The sequence below is a fragment of the Hetaerina americana genome, unplaced genomic scaffold, assembly GCF_022747635.1.
Source record: "Hetaerina americana unplaced genomic scaffold, ioHetAmer1.1.p SCAF_5, whole genome shotgun sequence".
NCBI classification, from domain to species: Eukaryota; Metazoa; Arthropoda; class Insecta; order Odonata; family Calopterygidae; genus Hetaerina; species Hetaerina americana.
Window position 1 is genome coordinate 54861090 of NW_027287095.1, and position 23163 is coordinate 54884252.

At 38.1% G+C, this 23163-nt stretch overlaps 1 protein-coding gene across 5 annotated transcripts in view; it reads left to right on the plus strand.

The window, feature by feature from the left end:
* Window positions 1-23163, plus strand: part of LOC139694042 (protein FAM184A-like) — a 392188-nt gene that overhangs the window by 55345 nt on the left and 313680 nt on the right. For all 5 annotated transcript variants that reach the window (XM_071592452.1, XM_071592450.1, XM_071592448.1 and 2 more), the window contains exons 3-4: window positions 12310-12422; window positions 21960-22122. In XM_071592452.1, the coding sequence (XP_071448553.1) occupies window positions 12310-12422; window positions 21960-22122 (276 nt within the window). The remainder of the gene's footprint in view (window positions 1-12309; window positions 12423-21959; window positions 22123-23163) is intronic.

Below are 23163 nucleotides of genomic sequence, written 5' to 3' on the forward strand. Positions count from 1 at the left end.
GAGCAGAATTTTAGATTTTAAGTTCTCTTAAGTGTACTCAAATGTTAGAACTTGAATAATTCAACATTGGGGCCACTTTATCGCTTTCCGCTTTGTTATGTGAGAGAGTACAAAGTCATTTGCATAGGATACCATGGAATTAGGAACTTAAAGTGTTACAGCATTAATTACGATGATCTTTAGTGCAACAAAGGGTATGAGAAAATTTATGCAAACTTTAATTCTTCCCATAAGATTATAGTGATGTCTTCGCCCATTGCAACACGCTACTTGGCAGCTTGCAGGGTAAGATTTGCCATAAAAACAAAGTTCCTTGGAGATATAATTATTCTATGTGGGAGAGGGAAAGAATGATTAACCACGTAGGTACTCTGAATATGATCATAGGCTAATCTTGCGTGCCGACCCGCGAAGGATCTGGATTAATGTAAAATTCAATCACGGCTTGAACGCTGAGGACACAGTAATTGACTGGTGCATAGAAATTGCCTGCTATGCCAAGCACATCTTTCAGTGAAAATCCACCGGCCTTATCTTCCACCCCTTCCCTTTTTACAAGCGTTAACGCTGCCATTTTCCGACACCCCTCCACGCCAACCGCCGGAACCACTTTAACGTCCTGCGATACTAATCGATCAACCTTCCGGGAAAGCTCATCTATTGGGAAGGCACGGTGAAGGAGGCCGGAGGTGCTAAAACTCTCCCTCGCATCACTGTCAAGGAATGCGATCCAAGATGTTATCCCCTACTGTGATTACCTGGCTTAATACCTCACGAACACGGCCTTTTCTCACTCTAAATTATCAGCGAAAACTTAAGGGGAGATTTGCGGTTTTCAGATGTGGGTGTTAAGTAGAATGGGAAAAGGAAAACAAACAAAGGAGTTCTAGTTATGCTAATGCAAGAATGACGGCCGTTGGGAGAAATTAGAAGAAAGCGGTACAAGTGGATGCGGAGACATTTAGGACTGTGCGAAATTTCGATATGTCGAATAGGTGTCGATATTAACTTTGATGTTAGCCCGTCAACGCGGGCTTAAAAGGTGTCGTCGAAATATCCTACGCAATGTAGATGTCGGCGTCGATATTGATGTCTAGGTCGATAATGATATAAATATCGATATGTATGTCAACATTGATATTGATGAGGTCATAGGTAGTATAGCGACGTTGGTATAGGCAGATCTTCTCTTACGCGTCCATTTCATTTAAAAATAAACAGCTTCGAAAGTTTAGGAGACACATTTGCTACATATTTATTCATCCAACGACTAAGGATCGGGAGATTTATTCCACGTACGTGCGTAAATAATCTTACAGACTCTTTAGGGGGTAGAGTGTTTTGTGGTGCATTTTCATGTGGTAGTGATGTTTCAATTTCTTGCTTGTTGTGTCCTGGCTTCCGTGTTGTAGGATGGCTTTCGTGCTGCGATCTCGGCATTTGCAACACCGAAATTGACATCATCTTTAATATCATCGAAATCGATACATCGGGGAGGGCTCGGTATTTTATTGATGCGCGATATTAAAAATCCGATTTAGCACTGCCCTAGAGATATTGAGAGACAATGAGATGCTGTAGACAGGAATGGTGGGGTAATGTTCAGAAGAAAATGTATAGATAGAAAAAGGCTAGGAATTTAAGGTGTAATTAATAGGGATAGAAAGTGTCCAGAGGTAAAGAATCAGCTATTGCAATGTATATTAACGGGTTGAAGGATATTTTTATTTTGTCATGTTAGTTCGACGCCAGGATATCAGAACTGTGTAGAGCCAGGATATGTCGAAAACCTATTTCAAACCTGGCTACTACTTATGTACACCTAAATAAAAAATTATTCGGACATTTTCCAAACACATAAAACTTTCATCGTATTCTTGTAAATATAGACATAACGTGCCTGAAGTAAATTATTCTTGCGGATAATGGAAGGTTATATCGAGAATGGGAAATTGATAATATTTAATTTATCGCTTCCACAAAAGGAACTATTGGAATAAACGAATAAATGGATATAGAAAATGGACACAAGATAATCGATAGGGTAAAAAATACGCCGCAGAAGCCGATATACATTTCATTGAATACAAAAAGTATTAACAAGTAGTCTTTTTATTGAGATTAAGTTTTTTAGCTTAGGAAAAATTAGGGCTAAAATTTTATGAAAATGCTCATACGCTAAATAAGCACTCTTCCACAACCCATTACAATAAATCATTTTTCAATTCCACACACTTATTGCCTCCATTCAGTTCACCCAACATTCCAATTGCAATAACGAAAAACTCAAGTCAATGTAAAACATTACACTCTGGATAAAACGATATGCGGAATTACCGATTGTAATGCAAATACCACATCAATTCAAAAAAATTCTCCCACCAAATGATGAAATATTAAAATAGTACGGTACAAAAAGTGATATTTAAGCTTTCGCCAAAACTATTTTTCAATTTTATACAATTTTCATTCTCTTTCACATCCAACATTTTTTTAATCCTCCATTGTAATGCTATATCCAGGTAACTGTAAAACGATAATGGTTAAATCCAGATAAATGTCATTGGCAGTTGGCTGTGATTTTCGTTTCGGCGTAATTGTCCCTTCATTAACGTTTCACTCAGAGTATTGGATTATGAGGGACAAAGTTTTCTTTATTTTTTTTGGGATGTTTGTGATTCCCCTGATGCCGAGGGATGTCTTCCCTGAAGGACGAGCAAAAACACGAATGATCAGAGACCAGGATGAGGACGGTAAAAGGTTACTCTCCTTCGTGGGGGAAAGAGAGATAGAGAGGTACGGGGACCGCTTCTGCTCGGAGATCGGATGTTGGCGCGACTCTCGGACCCTCGCCCGTCAAAGAGTCGCGTCGGCGTGGAGAGCGGCCGTAACAACTTAACGCCTTCACCATTTTCCGGTTCGGGTCACCGATGTGTCAGGAAGGAGGAAAAATAAAATGAGGGAGGACGGGAGATGGAGCGACGAATCTCTTTCAATTACGTCCGCAATCTTCTCCGTAACAGAAAAAAAATACAGATACGATCTCGCGCCTAAATAATGAAAGGGGTATGCAAGGGATGTGACCGGTCATTGATCGATGACCCAATTTTTATTTTGACGCCCTTTTCCTTCTGGTTTTCCGGTCCGGAGGAGGTATTAAATGAGTTCGGAGCACGGGGGTGAGTTAAAAAACAGATGGAGTAAAAAAAATGAAAATGTTTGACGTGATGAAAGCTTTAAAAAAATATATACCGAAGTTAAAATATAAACAAAAATCATATCATTTTTGCACCTTGCTACATCAATCAAATTCTAAATAATTCAGAAAAGACCGTGATGCTTTTCAATTAAAACAATTGAGACTACTGCACAATCAGAATGGAAGATTCAACCAATTAATCACAAATTAAGTAAACGATTGAAAACATTATTATTGCTTCTCCGGTAGTTACCTTTATCAATAGGTTATGTCGAATTTACTTATGAGAATGCTCTCCACAAGTATAAAGGCTAATTATATGAATTAAATTGAACTTAGTGAAAAAAAAGTTAAGCGTAATTATGACATTTATTTAATAGCTAATGTTAGTTATTACCATTTACCTGATGAAATTTCAAGCACAATATGCTTGACCAGTACGTATTAAACCGCTTAAAGGGAGAACAGTTCAATTGGAATTTATCAGCAGTGCAAACGTATTCAATGCTTTTCTATCTGAAATTCAACTGCCGTTTTTTTTACAACTTTGTCGCCTATTTCAGAACCTTCCCATGCACATGTCTAATTTCGTCAAATTCCGTACCTCTTCGGCCAACGGAGGAACTGATTGTTTAAAATGGAGACACAACAATGGATGTCACATCTACGGAATGAAAAGTTTCATAATAGTCCCCTTGAATGCCTACAACGGTACTTTTCATTTTGTAACTTTTGAGTGAAAAGGCTTTCATTGTTTACACATTTTCACCTCACCATATTTACACGAGGAATATATCACTGAGTACGCTAGAATTTGACAGCAGGAGGCACCATTTCTCTCGCTACTTCTTTTACTAAAATTTCCGCTACGGGTACCTCGAATCCGTGTTGCACAGATTCAAATTGCTCTAACTATTTATTCCTTTTGATCAATGTTGCGTGCGTGGCATTTTCACCAGGGGGTTCGATTTGACAAACAAAAAACATTTGGGGTTTGTTGGGGCTTCTCCTCTATACGTAATTCTTTTCAAAAATGTTCTAAATCATCATCTAAAAACACTCAACTTCAAGTGGATTTTAATCTCCATCTTCACAATAATTAGGTTTTTAATATAGTTAACGGTATCTGGCACTACTTTTCATTTCAGCAAGTGGATCGTTTTTCTTTGCCTCAGAATCTGGGGAAGGTTGGGAAAGTGGACGGAGGAGGGTAGGGTAATCTCATTTAATATCTACAAATAGATTTTGGGTAAGGCACAAAAAAGTTTTCCCGTCACCGAATTCGGGAATCGGAAGGGTAAGACCGGCAGGCACTGGGGCAAAACTCGACCGACGGTTGGGGAGGAGAGTGGGGAAGGGTGAGTTGACAGAGAGAAAGGCGGATTAGTAGGGGTGGGCGGTGGAGGGTGGAAACGGATGGCGCCCCGCTCATCACGGTCCGATAGAGGGGGGGTGGAATCGGAGGGTGATAGACGTGTGTGGGCGGGCGATGCGGCGTCGGCGGCTGTGGCTCGTTAACTGCGTGGGCGGCGGGCTGACGACGACCCGTTGGGGGTTGGGGGAGGTTTGGGCCGGGGGAAGTGAGGCGACGCCGCGGCGTCCGTTCCGTTAAAAGGGCGCCAAAATGGAAAATCAATTTCCAACCCTCCGGGGAATCCCACGTGCATGCTTGCGCGCGATCAAATGCGGTGTCGCGCCTCTCCGACGGCGACGGGACACCCCGTTCCTTTTTGTTTATTCCTCTTTAGGTTGACGTGGAATTTGCAACCACGGGCAACGACATACTCTCGCCGGTTGAGAAATGAAACACGAGGGTCAGTTTGGGCGTGGGAGCATTATCTGAAAGGGAAGTCTCGTGAAACTACTTTTCTCCCTTTCCCACCGTGCGAGATATTCGCGTATATATTATTCGAGAATAATTGCTCAAAACAAAACCCCTTCTTGGATAAATTGTCTTGTTTACAAGGCACATAAGTTCAGAAATCTTCTTTCCATGTATTTATTTCAACTTACTAAACCGATGACTAGAGTTGAACACTGAATTTGTTGTCAAAGTAGGTTGATGATGGCTGCATTATGCTTCTTTGGAAATTAATTCAATATTCATAGCCAAACTTTAATTCCCTCCATCTCATAATGATCCCAGACATTTTTAATGGATATTCACCAAAATATAAACATTTAAGTATGTGGTTGAAATATTGATAAAAATAATTTTCTTCTCTATTTAATTTAATATTTCTTATAAAAGAGGGTATGGTATTGATATTCAATGCGATAGTAATAGCGTTGCAACTCCATATTCATTGCAACTCCTCCGTGTCCATAATGATGCTACTTGAACAGAATTTTTGAAAATCCCTGTAGAAAATATTCCTGTATAGATAAATTGAACTGAAATGTTTTTGCATCGCAAATACAAAAATGTTTCACCAGTGGTTTTCTTACTTGGCCATCTTCCTCATTCCTCTTTCTGTGGCCATTCACGATATAAATCGCTTAAAAATATGTTTGCATAGTATCGAAAAACCTTTTCTTTAAATTTCTTTGAGTTAAATGTCAAATTAAAATAAATACTATGAAATAAATGTATGTGTATTCGCTAAGAAGCTTTCAAAATTCATTCCGTTGTGGGTAGGATTGCAACAGACCAAAATTCGTTCCAAATTTTAACAGCCATTTTAAAAATGCATTCCAACGTTTGACCAAATAGCATGTATTGATTGAGGAGGGATATATTTTCAAATAAATTTAGATTACTGAAATTAATCACCTTGTTGAAAGTAAACTTACGATTAAAATCTAACTCGCTAAATATTTATGTGAATAACTGTTTTTAAAACTACATTCTTAACGTACTAAGGGGGCAGACGACCATTTAAAGTTCTGACTGGAAAAGAATGTTCCTGAATTTTTCTAAACTATTCGATTAAATGAAATAGAGTTGCCTACAGGTTTCTGATTCCTGAATTATTTGTTGAGATACAGTTGAAGGCAGATTGATGACAACCTGTTAAATTTCATGCATAGAGAGCTACAGAATTAATTATAAGAGATTTATTCATGCATCTGATACTAGGCCATCATTATGAGCTACGCTTTTGAACAGTTTATTTTTTATTATAGTTTATTTTAAAAATATGATTAATTAGCATAAATGCCTCAGGTAAAGAACATTTAACCATAAAACCCATAAACACAATAATCAACCCAAAGGTTGGTTTGGTAGGTGACGGTAGAGTTCACTCAGTACTAAGCATGACAGCGTGTGAAATTCACACTTGAGGACATCCTTGTGCCGGCTATGGTTTCCCAAGAAGATCTAGCACCCAAAAAATTACATAGCATGGCTGGAGCTGAGGGTTCCCCTAGAGGATTTCCCGGGAATCGAACCCGGGCCTTCAGGTCATTCGTCCAACGCTCTACCCCTTGGATTAATTGCAACCAAAATTAAAGTATTAAACAAAATTACAATTTTCTTATTTTGAATTGTGATTTCGTGATAATGATTAATAATAAGCAATCAATGCGATGTGAATAGAGTATAAATTAAATTTAAAATGTAGCCAGTTTAGAGTAGAAAAGAGAAAAACGCAATGCGATATAAACAATACGTGAAATTTCTGAAAAGATTTTAATGCACTGAATTTTTTAATGAATAATAGAAGTCAATAAGTGGAATAGCTACAAGTGTTCCAAAAATAATGTCTCGGAGGAAAAACAATTTGATCGCCATAGACCCACGAACGATTTTCCGACTAAGAGAGGTTTTAAGACAGGTTGTAGGAAGTTAAATTTCGGATGCAAAAATTTGGCCACGGAATAGAACTAACGCCTTAAAATTATATCTGCTGATTGCAAACCCAAAGTGTATTCCTTGTGGCCTTGGCCTTCAAGTTACAGAGAACACTGCATGCTCTGATGATTCGTATTACTCTACTGGTGAGAGTAAGGGATCTACAACTTTGGCCAAAAAGGAATAGGATTCACTGGAATGATTGAATAAATGAAAAACTCCAATAGCCACAAGCGTTAGCCAACTAATCTCATTTTTACTTGTTTTGAAAGGTAAACTGTTTACGGCTATTGGCGTTTTTCATTTATTCAATACTACTAACCGTAAGAGCTCAATTCTATCAATATTGGAATGATATTTCTATATTTTCAATAGTAGGATGTACAGAGGTTTTTAGCAGCTACCCTCACCAATTCCAGATAAATCAAATGGTAAAACCTAGAAAAAATATTCAATAGCGCCCGCTCCTTACGAGGTTCAAGGGCATTTGAAACCATTTGGCTGGCTGTTCGTGCTAATGCTTAAGTCAAAAAGATAACAAGAAAAGCAAAATACTCGAAATTGATAAAATACGTGGTCGTGATAATGCAACACTTGTGTGAATCGGAAGCATTCGGAAAATAATTAAAATTTTAAGTGGCTAATCTTTCAAAACGAATCTACGCATAGCAAACTAACCACAACCTTCATGCTTTTAATACACCAATTTAAATATTCATCCAAAAATCGATGAACTGTGGGAGTATACGTAATTGACTCCACGAAAATGGCTAATATTAATGAGCGTCGTCAGGTGAGTCGTTTGTTTTCTAAATAATTAATAGTACCCAGGAGAAATTTTCTCCTTCGTTTAAACGAAAGGAATTCATTGGCCGGTTTGGTTACATATTTATCATTTTGAGGAAAAAGTTAAGTGATGATAACTTATTCGATTGACTGTATCTCCTGCGATCAATGTAATGTAAATACAATGAGCAATTTTGCAGGCAAACAATGTTAATTCTTAATATAGAATAACGTAAACCGAATGAAATTCTCGCAAAAGTAAATAGGAATGGTGAAATAATTCGCGAATCCTTCGAGATTTTCCTGGTTAATTCGATTAAAGAAAAAGGAAAACAGTTTTCACTGCCTAATAATTATTATTTTGAAACAACAATTTGATTTAAAAAAATCAAAGGGAGTTTCAGGGAAACTGGAGACTGGACTCAATCTCCAGATTATAAGTCAATAATAAATGAAATAATATATCTTTTCAAATGCTAACAGTTCTTGCTACCGTCACATGTCAGAATGATTAGGTACAGGTACCCTTGTATATTTCAATTATGGTAAAATTTCGTAATTTTTCTGGCAATAGAACGTTCTGAAAAATAACAAATGACATAAGAAAGAGAACTAGCTCCCATACGCTAATATGTGTATTACACACACTTTATTTCTACTGTCAATATGGTAAATGTTAAAATACTAGGTGGATTTCAAAAATGTCTTACTCTGTTCATTTTGGCCATACAATATTGGATGTATCATTCTTATTCAGAAAGATTCATACATATGCGCTACGTACATGGTACTAATTCATAGACGTACATGTTACCCTGTCTTTTAAAAAGAAAAACCCATAGTGGCCAAAAAAGCAATATGAAACGCGATTGCAATCAACTTTCGATGGCTATACATAAATTACTGCCACTTTCAATCAGAAAATTATTTAAAAGTAAATAAAGAAATTTTATATAGTAATTTAGGGCTGTGCGAGGTAAAATTGAAGGATAGCGGGTTTTCCTGAAGTGAGTATCATAGAAATATATATAACGGAGAGGGAGAGAGTCAGCGAGCGGTGAATGTAATGTTAAAAAATAGGTGGGAAGAAATGTAGTCCACAAAGAAATATATTTATGAGCTAGGTGCGACTGATAGAATATTATTAGAAGAAGAGCTGAACCTGGTCGTTTTTCATGTCTATATGCCACCAAGCAATCATAGGAGGAAGAGTCGATATGGTATACGGTCGGTTAGAGGACATACTAAGTGCGGGTCTTCCTAGAGGGAAACATTTTTTGTGATGAGGAATCGGAAGGTGACGGTGGGCGAAGGACAAGATGTTAACGAGAAAATGTCTAAGCAAAAATCGAAGATGTCGCGAAACTTATCAAGTAATTCAGATAATATTCAAGAGTGACGGAAGGAATAATTAGAAAAACTATATCATAAAAGTGTTCGGTCAGTAATCTTGGTCATTGGAATAGAATACGACGTAGATGAGAATGGAATAGCTTCAGGCATAGTCGATGGCGAGATAGAAAGGGAATTATGGGAATTGAAATCGAATGAGCCTGCGGGGGTAGACAAGATTTCCATGGAACTACTTTAGGGTTTAGCAAAACGTCGTACAAATTGTTTTTAAGGAATGGAATTTATGAGGGAGGAATTTGGCCGTAAGATTTCGTGTGCTCAATATTAGTATCTATTCCAAAAAAGGAAAAGGTATTCTTCCGTATATGAGGACCATAGAACTATAAGTTTGATTTCTCACGCAGCTTATGTGGTACCCGGAATCATCAATTAGAGAATGGAGAGGGTTTCCCTCCCCCCATTATTTCATAGGGGAGTATCAGTTTGAGTTGAGAAAGGGGAGAGGGTCGCGTGATGCCGGAACAGTAATGAGGTCACTAATACGAGTAGTAGAGATGATCATTGAATACAATAAGGATGCATATATTTGTCTTTTTCTTAGATTTCGGAAAGGCTATTTGGTGTAGTTATTGAGTGCAGTGCATTAAATAAGAGTAGATTGGAGGGATAGGAGACTTATCCGCAACCTGTATATACTATCTCAGATTGCTTAGGTGCGAGTCGTGGATGGGGAGTTCGGATGGGCTGTGTTTGGAATAGGATTAAGACAAATGTGTCCATTATTACCAGTGCTTTTCAAATTACTATATGTGGAGGGAATGGTTAACGAAGTATGGGAAGAACTTGAGACGAGAATGAATGTTGGTACACAATTCTTAAAATCAATAGGGTTTTTCAGACTATCAAGCTTTGGTTTATCAGTCAGGCAAGGGGTTGTATGCATTGATGTACGCATTAGAACGTCAGTGCGATAGGTTTTGGATGAAATAATTAGATGTATACAAAACAATGGTTTCGCGGTGTTTGAGGAAGAGGAAGGCTATTAAAATAGTTCACAAACTAGGTAAGTGGAACAGTATTACCTATTCCAGTGGTGTTTTGGACCAAAGGCGTGATAGTACCAGGGACATGAGAAGACGAATTTGAGAAGAAGAACAAGAAAAAAAGTTTTCACAACTAGAAGAGAATTGATGACAGGGATTTTGAGTAAGTGTGTTAAGAAAAGGCTGGTTAAAAACTATGATAGAGAGCGTAATTTTTCTTGTCATGGAAATGTCGTTAAACCAAGACGTATTGGATGTTTTTCAAGTGCAGGTTTGGAGAAGTATACGATATTTGAAGTGGGCTAAAATGAAAACAACGGGGAAGTGATAGGTGTGGTGGGGAAGCAGAGGGGATCGTTGAGAGAAATCGAAAGGAGGCAGGAAAGTTGGATGAAGATCATTTCGACTGGAAATGGGGAGTTGAAGACTACGTAGAGGGGGTAAATAAGGGGATAAAGTTGGGCCAATGAACAAGGGGTGGCAATAGGATAGGCATTGATCGAACGTTGGACGAAATGAAATAAGGATATAAGAATGCTGACTTGGAACTTCTTGTATAATATCGTTTTTCTGGATATGCTTTAAAGAATCATTTTGAAATATAATAATGTGGGAGCGAAAATTGCTCAAAATATGTTCTTCATTTTTGAGTTGTTTTTTGATCTTCATCTCGCCAAAAACCATCGACACTGCCCCCAGTGATTCAAGGAGAAAAAGAAAGAGCATTTAACTGAGTCTCAAGGATAACTGATACATTATAACAGTCCATGAACCTCCAAAATGGGTTATTTAGATTCAACATGGAATATTGTGACAAGTGTTCAGGACTCATGAAAAAGTGATTTTTGTGGAATTAGATAACATTCAAAGAGAGCATGAACTCAAGTATGGAGAGTTTTAGAGACTTTAAACTAAGATTTAGTATCCCAATATAACTTCTCGAAAAAACACTGGTAAACGTTTTCGTTTAACGTCGAAAATATAAGGGTGTAGAAGTAGAAAGTAGAAGAGTGTTTAATATTTTGAATTAAAAAATTATTACTGAGTTGAATTTCATATTTCATCTAGCCACAATAGTTAATAATAAAACGCGAAATGTGGGCTAAAAAATTGGTAACCTAGTTAGCTTAGACTAGCTTTAAATGATTAGAAGTTTTCAACTAGTTACAGTGTGCTGGAAAATTTCCTTACCTAATTTTAGTTACGAATATTTCACTTATTCACTCAATCCTTTTATCGACAGTAAATATGCCTTTAAGCCAGTAAATAATAATTCTTTCGCTTCATCTTCCACGCGCGCAGGGTTCACAAAGAACGAGCCTTTGCTATTACCTATGAGTCTTTTACAGAACTTTTCCCATCGATAGTATTACCTAATGGTGAGAAAGCGGACATTTTCAAAAAAAAATCCTCACTTCCTGACATTCCGCGCGTGGAGACTATCGGTTTTTGCGGTAGAAATAATTCAGACTTTGTCTTTTGGCAGCTTAATGCCATTCGATCCGTAATTTAAAAGAGGAGTGCCGCCAGTCCCTTTGAAGAGACTTCGTCGGAAACTTAAGAAAACACCAATTTCTCTAGACTCTGCTTCGATTAAAAAAAAAGTTCCTAAATGAGGAATTCTAAGAAACTTGAGGCTTTCGAAACCACGCTCGCGAGAACACAACTCGCCGTATCTCATTCGTTTCCATCGACTTATGTCCCTTATCTATAATGAAAGGGGGATGGATGTTGGGGTCCCTTACTTGCCCCATCAAAAACAAACCCTGTGACACACAACACCACGACACCTGTCCTGCTTGATGGGAAATCGTATTGAGGGGAGAGAGTCCGCTCCCCCACCGACCCACTTCCCTTGCTCGTCCACCCCCCTCCTCCACGACCCCCTCCCCCAACCCGTGCATGCTACCACCCCAAGTGACTAAACTGCACGACGAAGTCTCCCCTCCAACCGAGGGTGTGATTCATTGTTTGCATGGACGAGATAACGGGGAATGGGAGAAGGGAGCAATTTGACGGCGAGGGAACGAGTGGGTGGGTGGGGGAGGGAGGTGAGGTGGGATGAAGGGGAAAAAGATTGACAACACGAGGGAAAAAAAAGAGGACTCACGTTCGATTTCTCCTTTCCGCAGCTGGAGAAGAAAATCGACCTGAACGAGCGCGTCCACGGGCTGGAGGAGACGCTGAAGCAAAGGGACCAAGAACTCAGGAAACTTCTGGACGAGATCGCTTCAGTGAGGCAGAGGTAAGTTTTGGCGCGGGAACGAACAGTCTTGCGCGGAATTGTGGTACGTTTCGCTAGCCATGAGGAAGGAGGACCTTGGTTTCAGACGGTGGCACTCGGATCTATTAAGCTCTAAGGAAGTATTACTGTGCCGCCATCCGACGCTGACACCAGGAACTTTCTCGAACTCTGAAACTACTTTTTACTGAGGGATATTTATAAGACTAATTCTCGGCCTGCGTGTAACCTCCCCGCTACTCCCCGCCACTAGACTATCCACACAAATTCCGACCAAAGGACGTCAGCTCATGGATGGATAAATCCGAGCCTAACACTCATCATCATCAGTGATTATCAAACCAGTTGGTTTGATGGAGTTCTTCACTCAAATATTCTCTACCCAAGTATTTATTTTCTTTGCCTCCCACCATTATTTTTTTACCCGAAGCATCACATTCTGGGGCCTCTTTTGTTTTAATTTCCTTCGACACGAGTGTCTCCTGATTGGCCGTCGCCTATCAAAACGAGTCCGTTAAGGTCATCTGTTTTTCTTTTCAGTTTTCGTTAGACTTCCATTTTCTGCATACTATATGTTCGTATAACATCATCTTAGTTGGTAATTCTGTACGTCCATTTAATCTTTGACCGCTCTTGTAAATAATTAATTACTGATCGTAGCACTTTTCCACTTGATAATTTTTTTAAATATTTTACGACTGGGTTTCGTTGTATTACATCATCATCAGGTAACAAAATGAAGTTGTGTGCCGTCTTATATACATTAAACATTCCGGAAGGAGGGGAGTAAATGTGGTAGCAAACTGTACTCACCTCCTTCCGGAATGTTTAATATATATAAGACGGCACACAACTTCATTTTGTTAAAACTTTTTTGTGGAAAAGTGCTACGATCAGTTATTCGTTATGTGCGACTTCCACCACATCACGCCTGAAGCTATTCGATAAGCCCTTGTAACTAGCTTGAAAAAAGATCTGCGGAAAATGTCCCGACAATTACTTTAAAGGAGTCATTGTCCGCTCGTGTGCATTTAAATGCATCTATTTCAAAGTGTAAATAATTTTTGCGTTTTTAAATCGACGCATTTTTTTTCAAAAAGTCTGTGTGACTCTAAATTAGTTTTCCAGTCAAAATAATGGCGACTGATTGGAGGTGCTGTGAAAAGAATGTCACCTACATCTAAATGATATCCTTCAAGAGCTAGGAAAGGAGTTTATAAGGGGTTGCATCCAAACTAGGCATGCACAGTATACACATACATTTTTGATCATATAACGTAGATGGAGGACTGGTAATTAAAAAAAATTCTATCACATAAATAAATAAATACTTAGAAGTTTCCCTATGAGTAAAGAAATGACAAAGGAACAATCTTAATATCTCTGTTTTGTGCATAAAAATCTGATGATTCTGATCTGATTCCTCGTATGACGCCTTGTTTCTACTAATGTACTGAGAGTCTGAATGTATTTATCAATTAATTTTCAAATATAGCTGCACGCTACATACTCCGAGTAGTTTTGATCAGATGCTTATTGAATTATATAGATATCATACAATTCATACCCTTTACCGTACTGCCATTCAGCTGCAAGTGTAAACTATGTGTTAATAAACTAGCCATATTTTCACCATATGCCACCTAAATAGGCAGTCCTCTTATCTCTATTGCACTGCATTAATGCCTGACATTAAACGATTGCCACGTGACAGCGACAAGATAACGGCACTCTCGGATGATCAGCTGGTATGCTAGGATATTTTTGATGATTTGTTCCCTCGGGTATTCTTCACGGATCCCAATATCCAAAATTTTCATATCATGGAAACCTCCACCAGCAATGTCTGGATGAATGACTCATGAATGTATACTCATGATCTACTTGCAATAGGAAAATACTGTTTACAGCGTCCTTAATATCAGACTCCTCTTGAGATTTGCGTTTTTGCAATTCTCCCGTCTTCCACTACGTCTAAATTACTCTCACAGCTTATCCTGGAATTGTAGCTAGTTAAACAATGTAATTATGATCCCCTTGTTATCTTCACCAAACGACATCGACTGATTTGGTTTTTCATTTGGTTCAGAATTCCAATTTTACGCCGAAGGAGAAGAGGGGATGTGCCTTATTTCTTCTAAAACCTAGAGGACTAAAAACAAAGACGCACGTCCTCAAATTTCAGTAAAACATTAAAATAGTATCAATAATTCAAAGCTCCTCTTCTCGGAAGCTCATATTTCTATCACTTGACGCCACAACCGGCTGAGCAGTTTACGTTGCCTTTTTGGTATTAAACTGGAAAAGGTACAAAGATATAGACAGGTACACTGCCCGTACAAAGATATAGAAAGGTACACTGCCCGATAGGTACGGGGAAGCATAGGCGGATGGAGAGTGTATTTGAAATGTTAAAAACGCTGGGCTGGGAACCTTTACTTATTAGAAGGAAAGTAAGCAGACTTTGTGGAATGTTCCGCATTTTGAAGGGAGAGAAAGCTTGGGCAGATCTAAGGAAAGAGGCTGGAAATCCAAATTTTATAGGGAGAAATAATCACAAATTCAAGGTAAAATTCCAGGTGCAAAGAATGAATTAAAAAAATTCCTTTATTAATAAAACAATAGTTAATTGGGACATCTTACATACGAGCCTATTCGAAGCCTTTCCTAACAGTAAGAATACTTTTAAGAAAAGATGTAAACAATTTATGTAATAATTTGATTGATGTGTTGTGTAAAATTGTATGTAACAGCTTAATTTTATATTTTTTTCTTGTTAATTGGGAAACTGATGTTAATTAGATGGGGATTTTCTTTTTTTGTGTTAGAGATTTGTGTTTGGAAGTTTCCTTTAAGTATATTTTTTCTACGACTTGATTTTATTTATTATATTTTGTGATTTTGATTCATGTCAGGATATGTCATGTTTTTTTTCCAAGGCAAGTTTGATTATAATACTTGGGAATTGTGTGCCACCTGTCATTGTCTATCTACACATATAAGTTTTAATAATAAAAAATAGTAATTACTATCCCAGCATGTGACGTTACTCTAATTCCTCCTTCAAAATTATCTCTGTTATCATAATCAACTTCCGGTTTTTTCGTTTAGTTCACCATGTAGATTTGTGTGTTTTTTATCAAGTAAAATTATTTTATGGAATTCAAGCATGAATCCTAACTCTTCGAGCGTGATATAAACTATTTATAACCACCAATTCATTTTATACCCCGTACTGAAAGAAATGTGCTTCACACATTGGAGGAGGGAAATATGACTCCAGATAAGGGGATATATTTTAGAACCGTCGCCATGACAGTTTTAGGGTATGGGATTATGTATGTTTAATACTTGGAGATAAAATTTAAGAGTCCATATGTCTTCAACTCTTTACCATTTAGTTTATTTATAAGACGAAAACTCTCATACCCTTGACAATAAAAGGTTTTTACAATCCATATGCAAATTACAACTATTTCGTCCATCAAATTCATAGTGACACATTAAAATATTATAATATATTCTTAGAATTGGAAATCACTGTATTAATGAAAGCATACGTACAATGAGTATTCCATAAATTTCATTGAAGTGTTTTTAAAAAGTTTGAGAATATAGTTCTTCTTGATAACGTTGTTAGTGGGAATATAAATATGGAGGAAAATGGAAACTATTTTCTTTCTTTTGAATAGAGGAAATTAGATATGAAATAATGACTATCAATACAACTTAGTAATAGGCGTTATCAAAATTCTGATTGAGACATTTCCTTTCCTCTGATAATTTAGTAAAGGAAGGATATTCCAGGAATATGGGGAAGTTTGGGGAATAATCAAATGTGAACATTAGCCTGGGTTGTTTGTGGACCCAGGAACTAATTATTGTCAACCTTAAAAGCCCGGAGACACACGAGACACTATTATTACATTACAGTTGGCCTTTTTTTACTTCAAACTCTCTCAACCATCTATAATTTTGGATAAAAAGCCTACGTACATGAATAAGCAAATTAGGTTTTTCGTAGACGTAGCAACACTCAACCTTACGTCCTTGGAATCAATACGAAAAACGCGGCTGAAACTGCGGACCTGCCGCCAAATTTCTTTCGTGGTATTATCGCAGTATTTATTCTATCCCATTTCACATTGTTTTTTTTCATTTGACCATCTCAAAGTATTTCAATGCATTACATCTGGGAAGATGAGTATTTCTTCGAGGGTTGCTTTTCAATCAAACACGTGCTTCCATAAGGAATGAATGTAATGAGGAATGAATGCTTGTAAGGAATGAACTTCATTGCTGAAGTCATTACGGAACACTGGATGCAATGAATACACTCACCTAATGCAACACCCTTGGTAGAAAAAAAACTAAGTTTTAGGGGATTACCGGGAAAATAGGTACTGATAACCAATGCGTAAATACATATTCAGTAAGATGCCTTCATTCAACAGATTCAGGCAAGATGTAGTGGAAGTTCGTCATTATTGGAAAAAACAAATTTGCACTTTTCCACAGGTAAATTGGTAATGTACAACGCGTTTCGGTACACAGAACCATCTTCAGGTACAAGATGGGTCTGTGTACCGAAACGCGTTGTACGTTACCAATAAACCTGTGGGAAAATGCAAATTTCTTTTTTCCCAAGATGTCTTCAAATGAAATAGTCTGTCCATCATATGATAAGTTAAACTTGTTAGTCGCTCTTCCTTTAAAATTGGTCGTAGCCGATCTCTTTAACCTTCCTCCTCAGCAAAGAGTTCTATCCACCCCAATTATTCATTTACTCTCCAAAGGCGAAAATTTCCTTATTTATAGGCCAACTCCCATACATATTGATTACTAATTACCAAAAACTTTTATTCTCGGGTTAATGATAGATACGAATGGTCTACATTTGAAAGGCTTGGGCAAGTCGATAGACTTTAAAACTTTAAATAATATAAAAACTAAACACGATCTTGAAACCGAAGTTTGTCTCGTTAAGCGACGGTAGGGATTCGAAGCCACCCCATGGTAAGTAGTAACCTCGTTAAAATGTACTCTTTGAGGCCAGGGGGACTGTTCAGTATGAGTGACTGATGCCTGGAACTAAAACTAAGGGCACTTAGAAAATCACACAGCATGGGTTTCAGTTGGGAGAGACCTGACACACCACAAAAAGATTGAAAACTGTCTGAAAACAAACAAATCAGCAGCTGGACGTTTGACCTACTAATTAATAATGAGGACAGAAAAGAAATGAAACATGAGCACGCAAAAAAGTCATGATACCCAACATCGGCATGTAAGAAACTTTCGAAAAACGCTGCAGCAACACATTATCTTGTGTTCCCAACGGTGCTGTGACCACTATCTTTTAAACCCGTGAGAAAATCGTAGAAAAGAGGATGGATAAATACGTTAAATATAAAATTCTATAATTGATGTCAAGAGTTGCAGAGATTTATTAAAAATTTCAGCTTAAAAATACTTTAAAATAATTATCACAAGATATTTTTGACTAGCCTATAGATTATGCTCTATACTAGTGCTCTATACCAGTGATGATTTATATTCATTTTATATAATCATTCAATAAAATTTCATAAGCATAATTTAATTCTGACAGTGAATTGGACTTCAAAAAAGGTTGCTGTGATACAACAAATGAGAAAAATCCTTCGAATCATGAAATATCCCCCCTGAAGTCCTGATCCATTGTATTCTTTCCGTTTCATTTATTAATAACACGCATGATATACCTTTTTATAACTGTAAATTACGTTCCAAATTAATAGCTCTAGTAGTGAAGGGATAACGCGGACTTGAAACGCATCTGAACAGGTTTTGTTCCGCGAGAGTATTACGCTCCAAATTCAACACGTTTTCTTTGAATATTCATGTATTCCCTAATTTATTTTATAAATGAATGAATTTTGCAAATGATTATGCGAGTATTGAGATAATTTCGCTTTTCTGGGAACACATGCCAATAATAAACGGTCATGCATAAATGAAGTGAAGTTGTGCGAAATTCATGACTTTCGTAGATTTGTTTTATTAGCAATGCAGAAAACGTATTCGATAGTTAATCCGCAATTGAAGACTGATTCTTTCGTTTTAATCCATATGCCGAGAAATGAAGTTATAACTTTGAGAAGTGTTAAAAGAACTATGAAATGAAACCGGGCTGACCAGCACAGAGCGAGTTAATGCATGTTTTACGGATAGAACTTCTGAAAGGTAAGGAAAGTAGTGCCGTGCTATAATGGCGAGAGGCGCTTCTGTAAATGAGTTTTCAAAGCGCTTATTATTCCCCAGTATCTCTCACCGCTCAGTTATAAGTTCCATCGAATTGGAGATCCACCGAATGGCGCATTTTCCGCGTCTCTTTGGATTTGTCCTCCTGGATATGACATTGGTTTTAGAAACTCGACGCCACTGCATCAAGTTAGCCCCTTCCGCTCGCCGGCCGGCATTTCCCTGCCGAGGAGACGCAGGCGAGGATTGAGGGAGCGTGTTCGGAGAAGAGAACGACGCACAAGGGCCGCGCCGACGTCCGAGGGGCGTTAAACGCTTGGCGACCCCTCTTTTCTTTTCCCCGTCGAAGGGGCGATAGCGACGTCGGCGGGACTTCCGTGTGCGTGTGTACGCCGACTTGCGTGACTCGGACCGCGGGTCGGGCGATAAGGCGGGCGGGACCACCATTCCACGAGAAAACGCAAAGACTGCCTGCTAACTGCTGGTTACCCCGCGAGGAATTACGTCGCCGAGGACAGGGAGGGGGGGGTAGCGAAGTCATTAAAGGGGAAAAATACACTTAGTCCCCAGGGCACCTCGGAAAGGCAACCGGAGAGAAAAGGGGGCGACACCAAGTAAGAGGTGCTTTAACCCCTGCCGCGAGTCAATTCCCAAACTTCAACGTCAAATGTCCAGGCAACATGACGACATGAGAGCTGTCAGCGCCATTCAAATTCTTGAAATTAAACGGTAATTTTTCCCTTACTTGGGGTGAAACAGGGAGAATTTTACGTCTCTAATAATTATATTTTAATCATGAGCGATGGAAAATAAACAAGGTGCCATGGTTTCTTATGGAATCCACAAATCTCTTCAACGAAAGAAAGAGAAAATCCTCGATGCCAAACCTATGGTCCTTTCATGCATGTATTTAAATGACAAAAGGATTTTTTCCTATTACGATGTAACGTTGATGCTATAGAGAAAATGTAGGAGAAGTCCTGGAAATTTGACATCATCTCGGGAAAAATCAGAAGAAACAGAAAATAAATTAAAAGATTTCAAAAGATTGGGGTGTGAGAGGAAGAAGACTAGGAAAGGGAGAGGATGCCAAGAAATGAGGCAAAGGTGGGTGTATATCATTTGTCATGTGTCATCTCAATAAACATTGACCAAACGTGGACTGTGGATTGTTATATTTTGAAGTATCTCATGGTAATCCACATTGAGGAAAAAGAGCACCAAGAACCGAGAAAGACAATACATAATGTAGTCGTCCAAATGAATTATTTATTATTTGCATACACATATAATCCCCAATATTTTAGAATACCAAAATCTAAAGAGACGGTGAGTAGCTATTTATATACCTGATGGGATGTCAGTGAGCCATTGGAAAAATCATTCATATTTCATTCAAGGCAGAATATTTACGGATTTCTATAATTTATACACGATCTCTCACAAAAACCTAAATGAATTGTGTTTCACTCGGAAACTTAAATATCAATCGAGGAGCGAGACCTACAGATCTCTCACCTGATGTACCTATTCTTCTAAATGAAACTCGTTCACGTACCGAAATGAGAAATAAAAGTACGACTTGATTCCAAAATGTCGCAATAAAAATTAAGGTTTTTTATCAATATTTAGATGTTTCCCCTTATCGTTAGAACAAATAACTTCTGTAGCAAATGTGCTAAAAGTTGATATTTTTATTTACACAAACGCAAACATTAAAGGGGTCAAATGCAATCAATTCGGAAATATTGACTTGTTTAGAATCCAAGAAGTTACTTTGAAGAAAATAGTCAAGCGGACGTGTTCTTTGAATAAGTACTTCACAAGGTTACTGGCATATGGAGTAATTCACTGGAACCGGGGTAACTCTACTACCCCACAGGGATAACTCTATTGAGAGACTACCTAATATTAATTTTAAATAATGGATAGGAAAGATAACATTTTGACTTGCTATACTCAGGAAGTTTATAGGTAATAAAACAGACACTTAATAATTAATGCTATTTACTTTTCACATACCAGTCGAAGGCCAATTGAGCTTGCTATCTTCAGTCGAATTCTAAATTATTTTTATCGGCACCCAAAATTTTCTTCTCTTTCATATTTTTAACATATCTTAATTAAAACCTCCGATTATGAAATTTTAGTTGCAATAAAGAAATTATGTAATATATTAGAACAAATATGACATATTTTGCGTTTGAGAGAAATAATGTGTACGAATTGTTATTCTATTTGAACTCTGTAACATTATTGTCCTAGTATCATCTAATTCATGAAGTATCCTTTTGTGAGCTGGAATATATTTTCTTAATAAGATTAAATCATAGCAATCAACCCATCGTACTACGATAGGAGAGATTATGTCAATAAAATTAGAGAGATTAAATTTAGTACAGATAAATTTAAAATGTCATTTTACCACGAACTCTAAGGGATCATAATAATATTGTCCGACCGCGGTAGGGTCATGTTCGGGTAGAAATTGGTCTTGCGTGTATTCAGCCCCTGCCACACACCCTAGCTTGCTGGCTTTTAAGATACACACAGAAATAAATAAACCCGAATATAGGTTTGATATGTGAGAGAGGAGATCCTCTGACAAAATTATCTATTGCGAGTTAAGTCAGCACTTTTGGGTGGGGGGGGGCAGTTTCCTCCCCCTTGCCACCTGCGTTCAAGCAGCAATATTTGGCACTACAAAAAATCCAACGATAAAACTGAGAGTGACCGGAGTATGTCGGCCAGATTCAAACCAAATCCTGCTTTTACAAGTACGACGTGGCCTTTAAATCGTAGTCACCCCATATTTATTTTGAATAAGCTATTTAAAAATGAAAAGAAATCTTCTTTATTTGTATCGGGGATTCTCACTCGTTTGATATTTCCTAGGGAAGTAGTACTACAGTGAGTACAGCACAGGGTTAGCGATCGGAGAGCCCGGGTTCGCTTTGGGGTGGTGTCTTCGAGGTACCCTCAGTTTCGCTAAATCTGTGTGATTTTTTGCGCACCTGATCTCAACTGAAGAAACAATGGACAGCGCAGGGAAAATAACTCCCTCCAACCCAATCCACTGATGTGTGAATTTCGAACGTCGTATAGAGTTAAGTACAAGATCAGCACTACCCTCACCTTTTGAACCATCCTTCAGGTTTGATTACTCTGACTTAACAATGTGCCCTGGGGAATATTAATGACTCAAAACTGCCGGGTCACACGACAATTTTGAGCAATTAGTGAGCATCCACTGAATGAAGAATAATTTGATTTTTACCGTCTCCTTTCTTTCCTCAGGCAAGAGGAGCGGGAGAAGGAGCTGTCGGGTGCCTATAGGCTGGAACTAAGGCAAGCGACGGAGGCGCAGAAGACGGCGGAGCGGAGGTTGGCCGAAGTGCTCGCGAGCCAGGAGGAGAGCCACAGAATCGCCGTGCCTCACCGCCAGCGACCAGAGTTTCAGGTATGCACGTCTCCTTCTTCTTAGACCTATAGGGGAGGTGCCAGTGATTTCCGTCACCAACTTAGACGAGAGGGATAAATTATAGGAATTTCCGTGATACCTCTCTCCTCCTTTTCGAGTGGGGAATTTATGCATATGAATACCTTTAATATTAAAGGGAAATATTTCATATATTCATATTGCAGACCAACAGAAATCGTATTTTTGCGAGAGAAAATCATTGAAAGAAGAAGCATCCATTTTCCCAATACAACGATTGGAATTCCAGAAGGTTGTCCGATACTCTCAAAATGTTGCCAGATGCAGAGGAAAGCCAACTTTAAAAAGATATTATTTTATAATTATTAGGATCTTATTTTCTTGGTCTACCGTTTACGCTAGGTTTTGGATAGACACATTATACACGCCTACATTTCATAGCCTCGTCATTCAAGGAATAACCTGTTACCCTACACTTACTAAATCCTTCCTCAGGTCCTTATTACGTTCAATCTTCCTTCATTCTGCTCAACATGCCTGTCCTTTTCCTCCCGCTACCTCGCCCTCCCCTCTATTACAGTCTTCAACACTCTATCGTCAATAAAAATGCCAGTGATTTCCACCATTTTTCCTGCCTCCTTTGGATTAATCTCAAACCTCTTTACTTAGCATATGGTATCATGTACCTTAGGCATCATGCGTAGTATAAAACTGTAGTGAATGGTTAATTGGATTCAGCGCTAAAAACATAAAAAAGGATACTAATTTAAATCATTCGACGTTTTACCGGCGATTTCGCCTAATTATTTGAAAAGAGTACTTCTAATTATCAATCGCCTTTTCCCCGTGCACACGAAAGTGCGATTTAATCGAATAATGTTTATTCACACATGTGACTCGCAAATTTTGGTCTACTTTCGGCTTGAACTCCGAAAAGAAGTACGTTGAGCCCTGTGAGAAGTTTTTGAGAAAAATTTTCATATGCTTGCATAAGTACTGGATGTATAACCTATAGATAGAGATGGGAAATCGTGGGCTTTCCTTTCTAATTTCGTTTCTGAA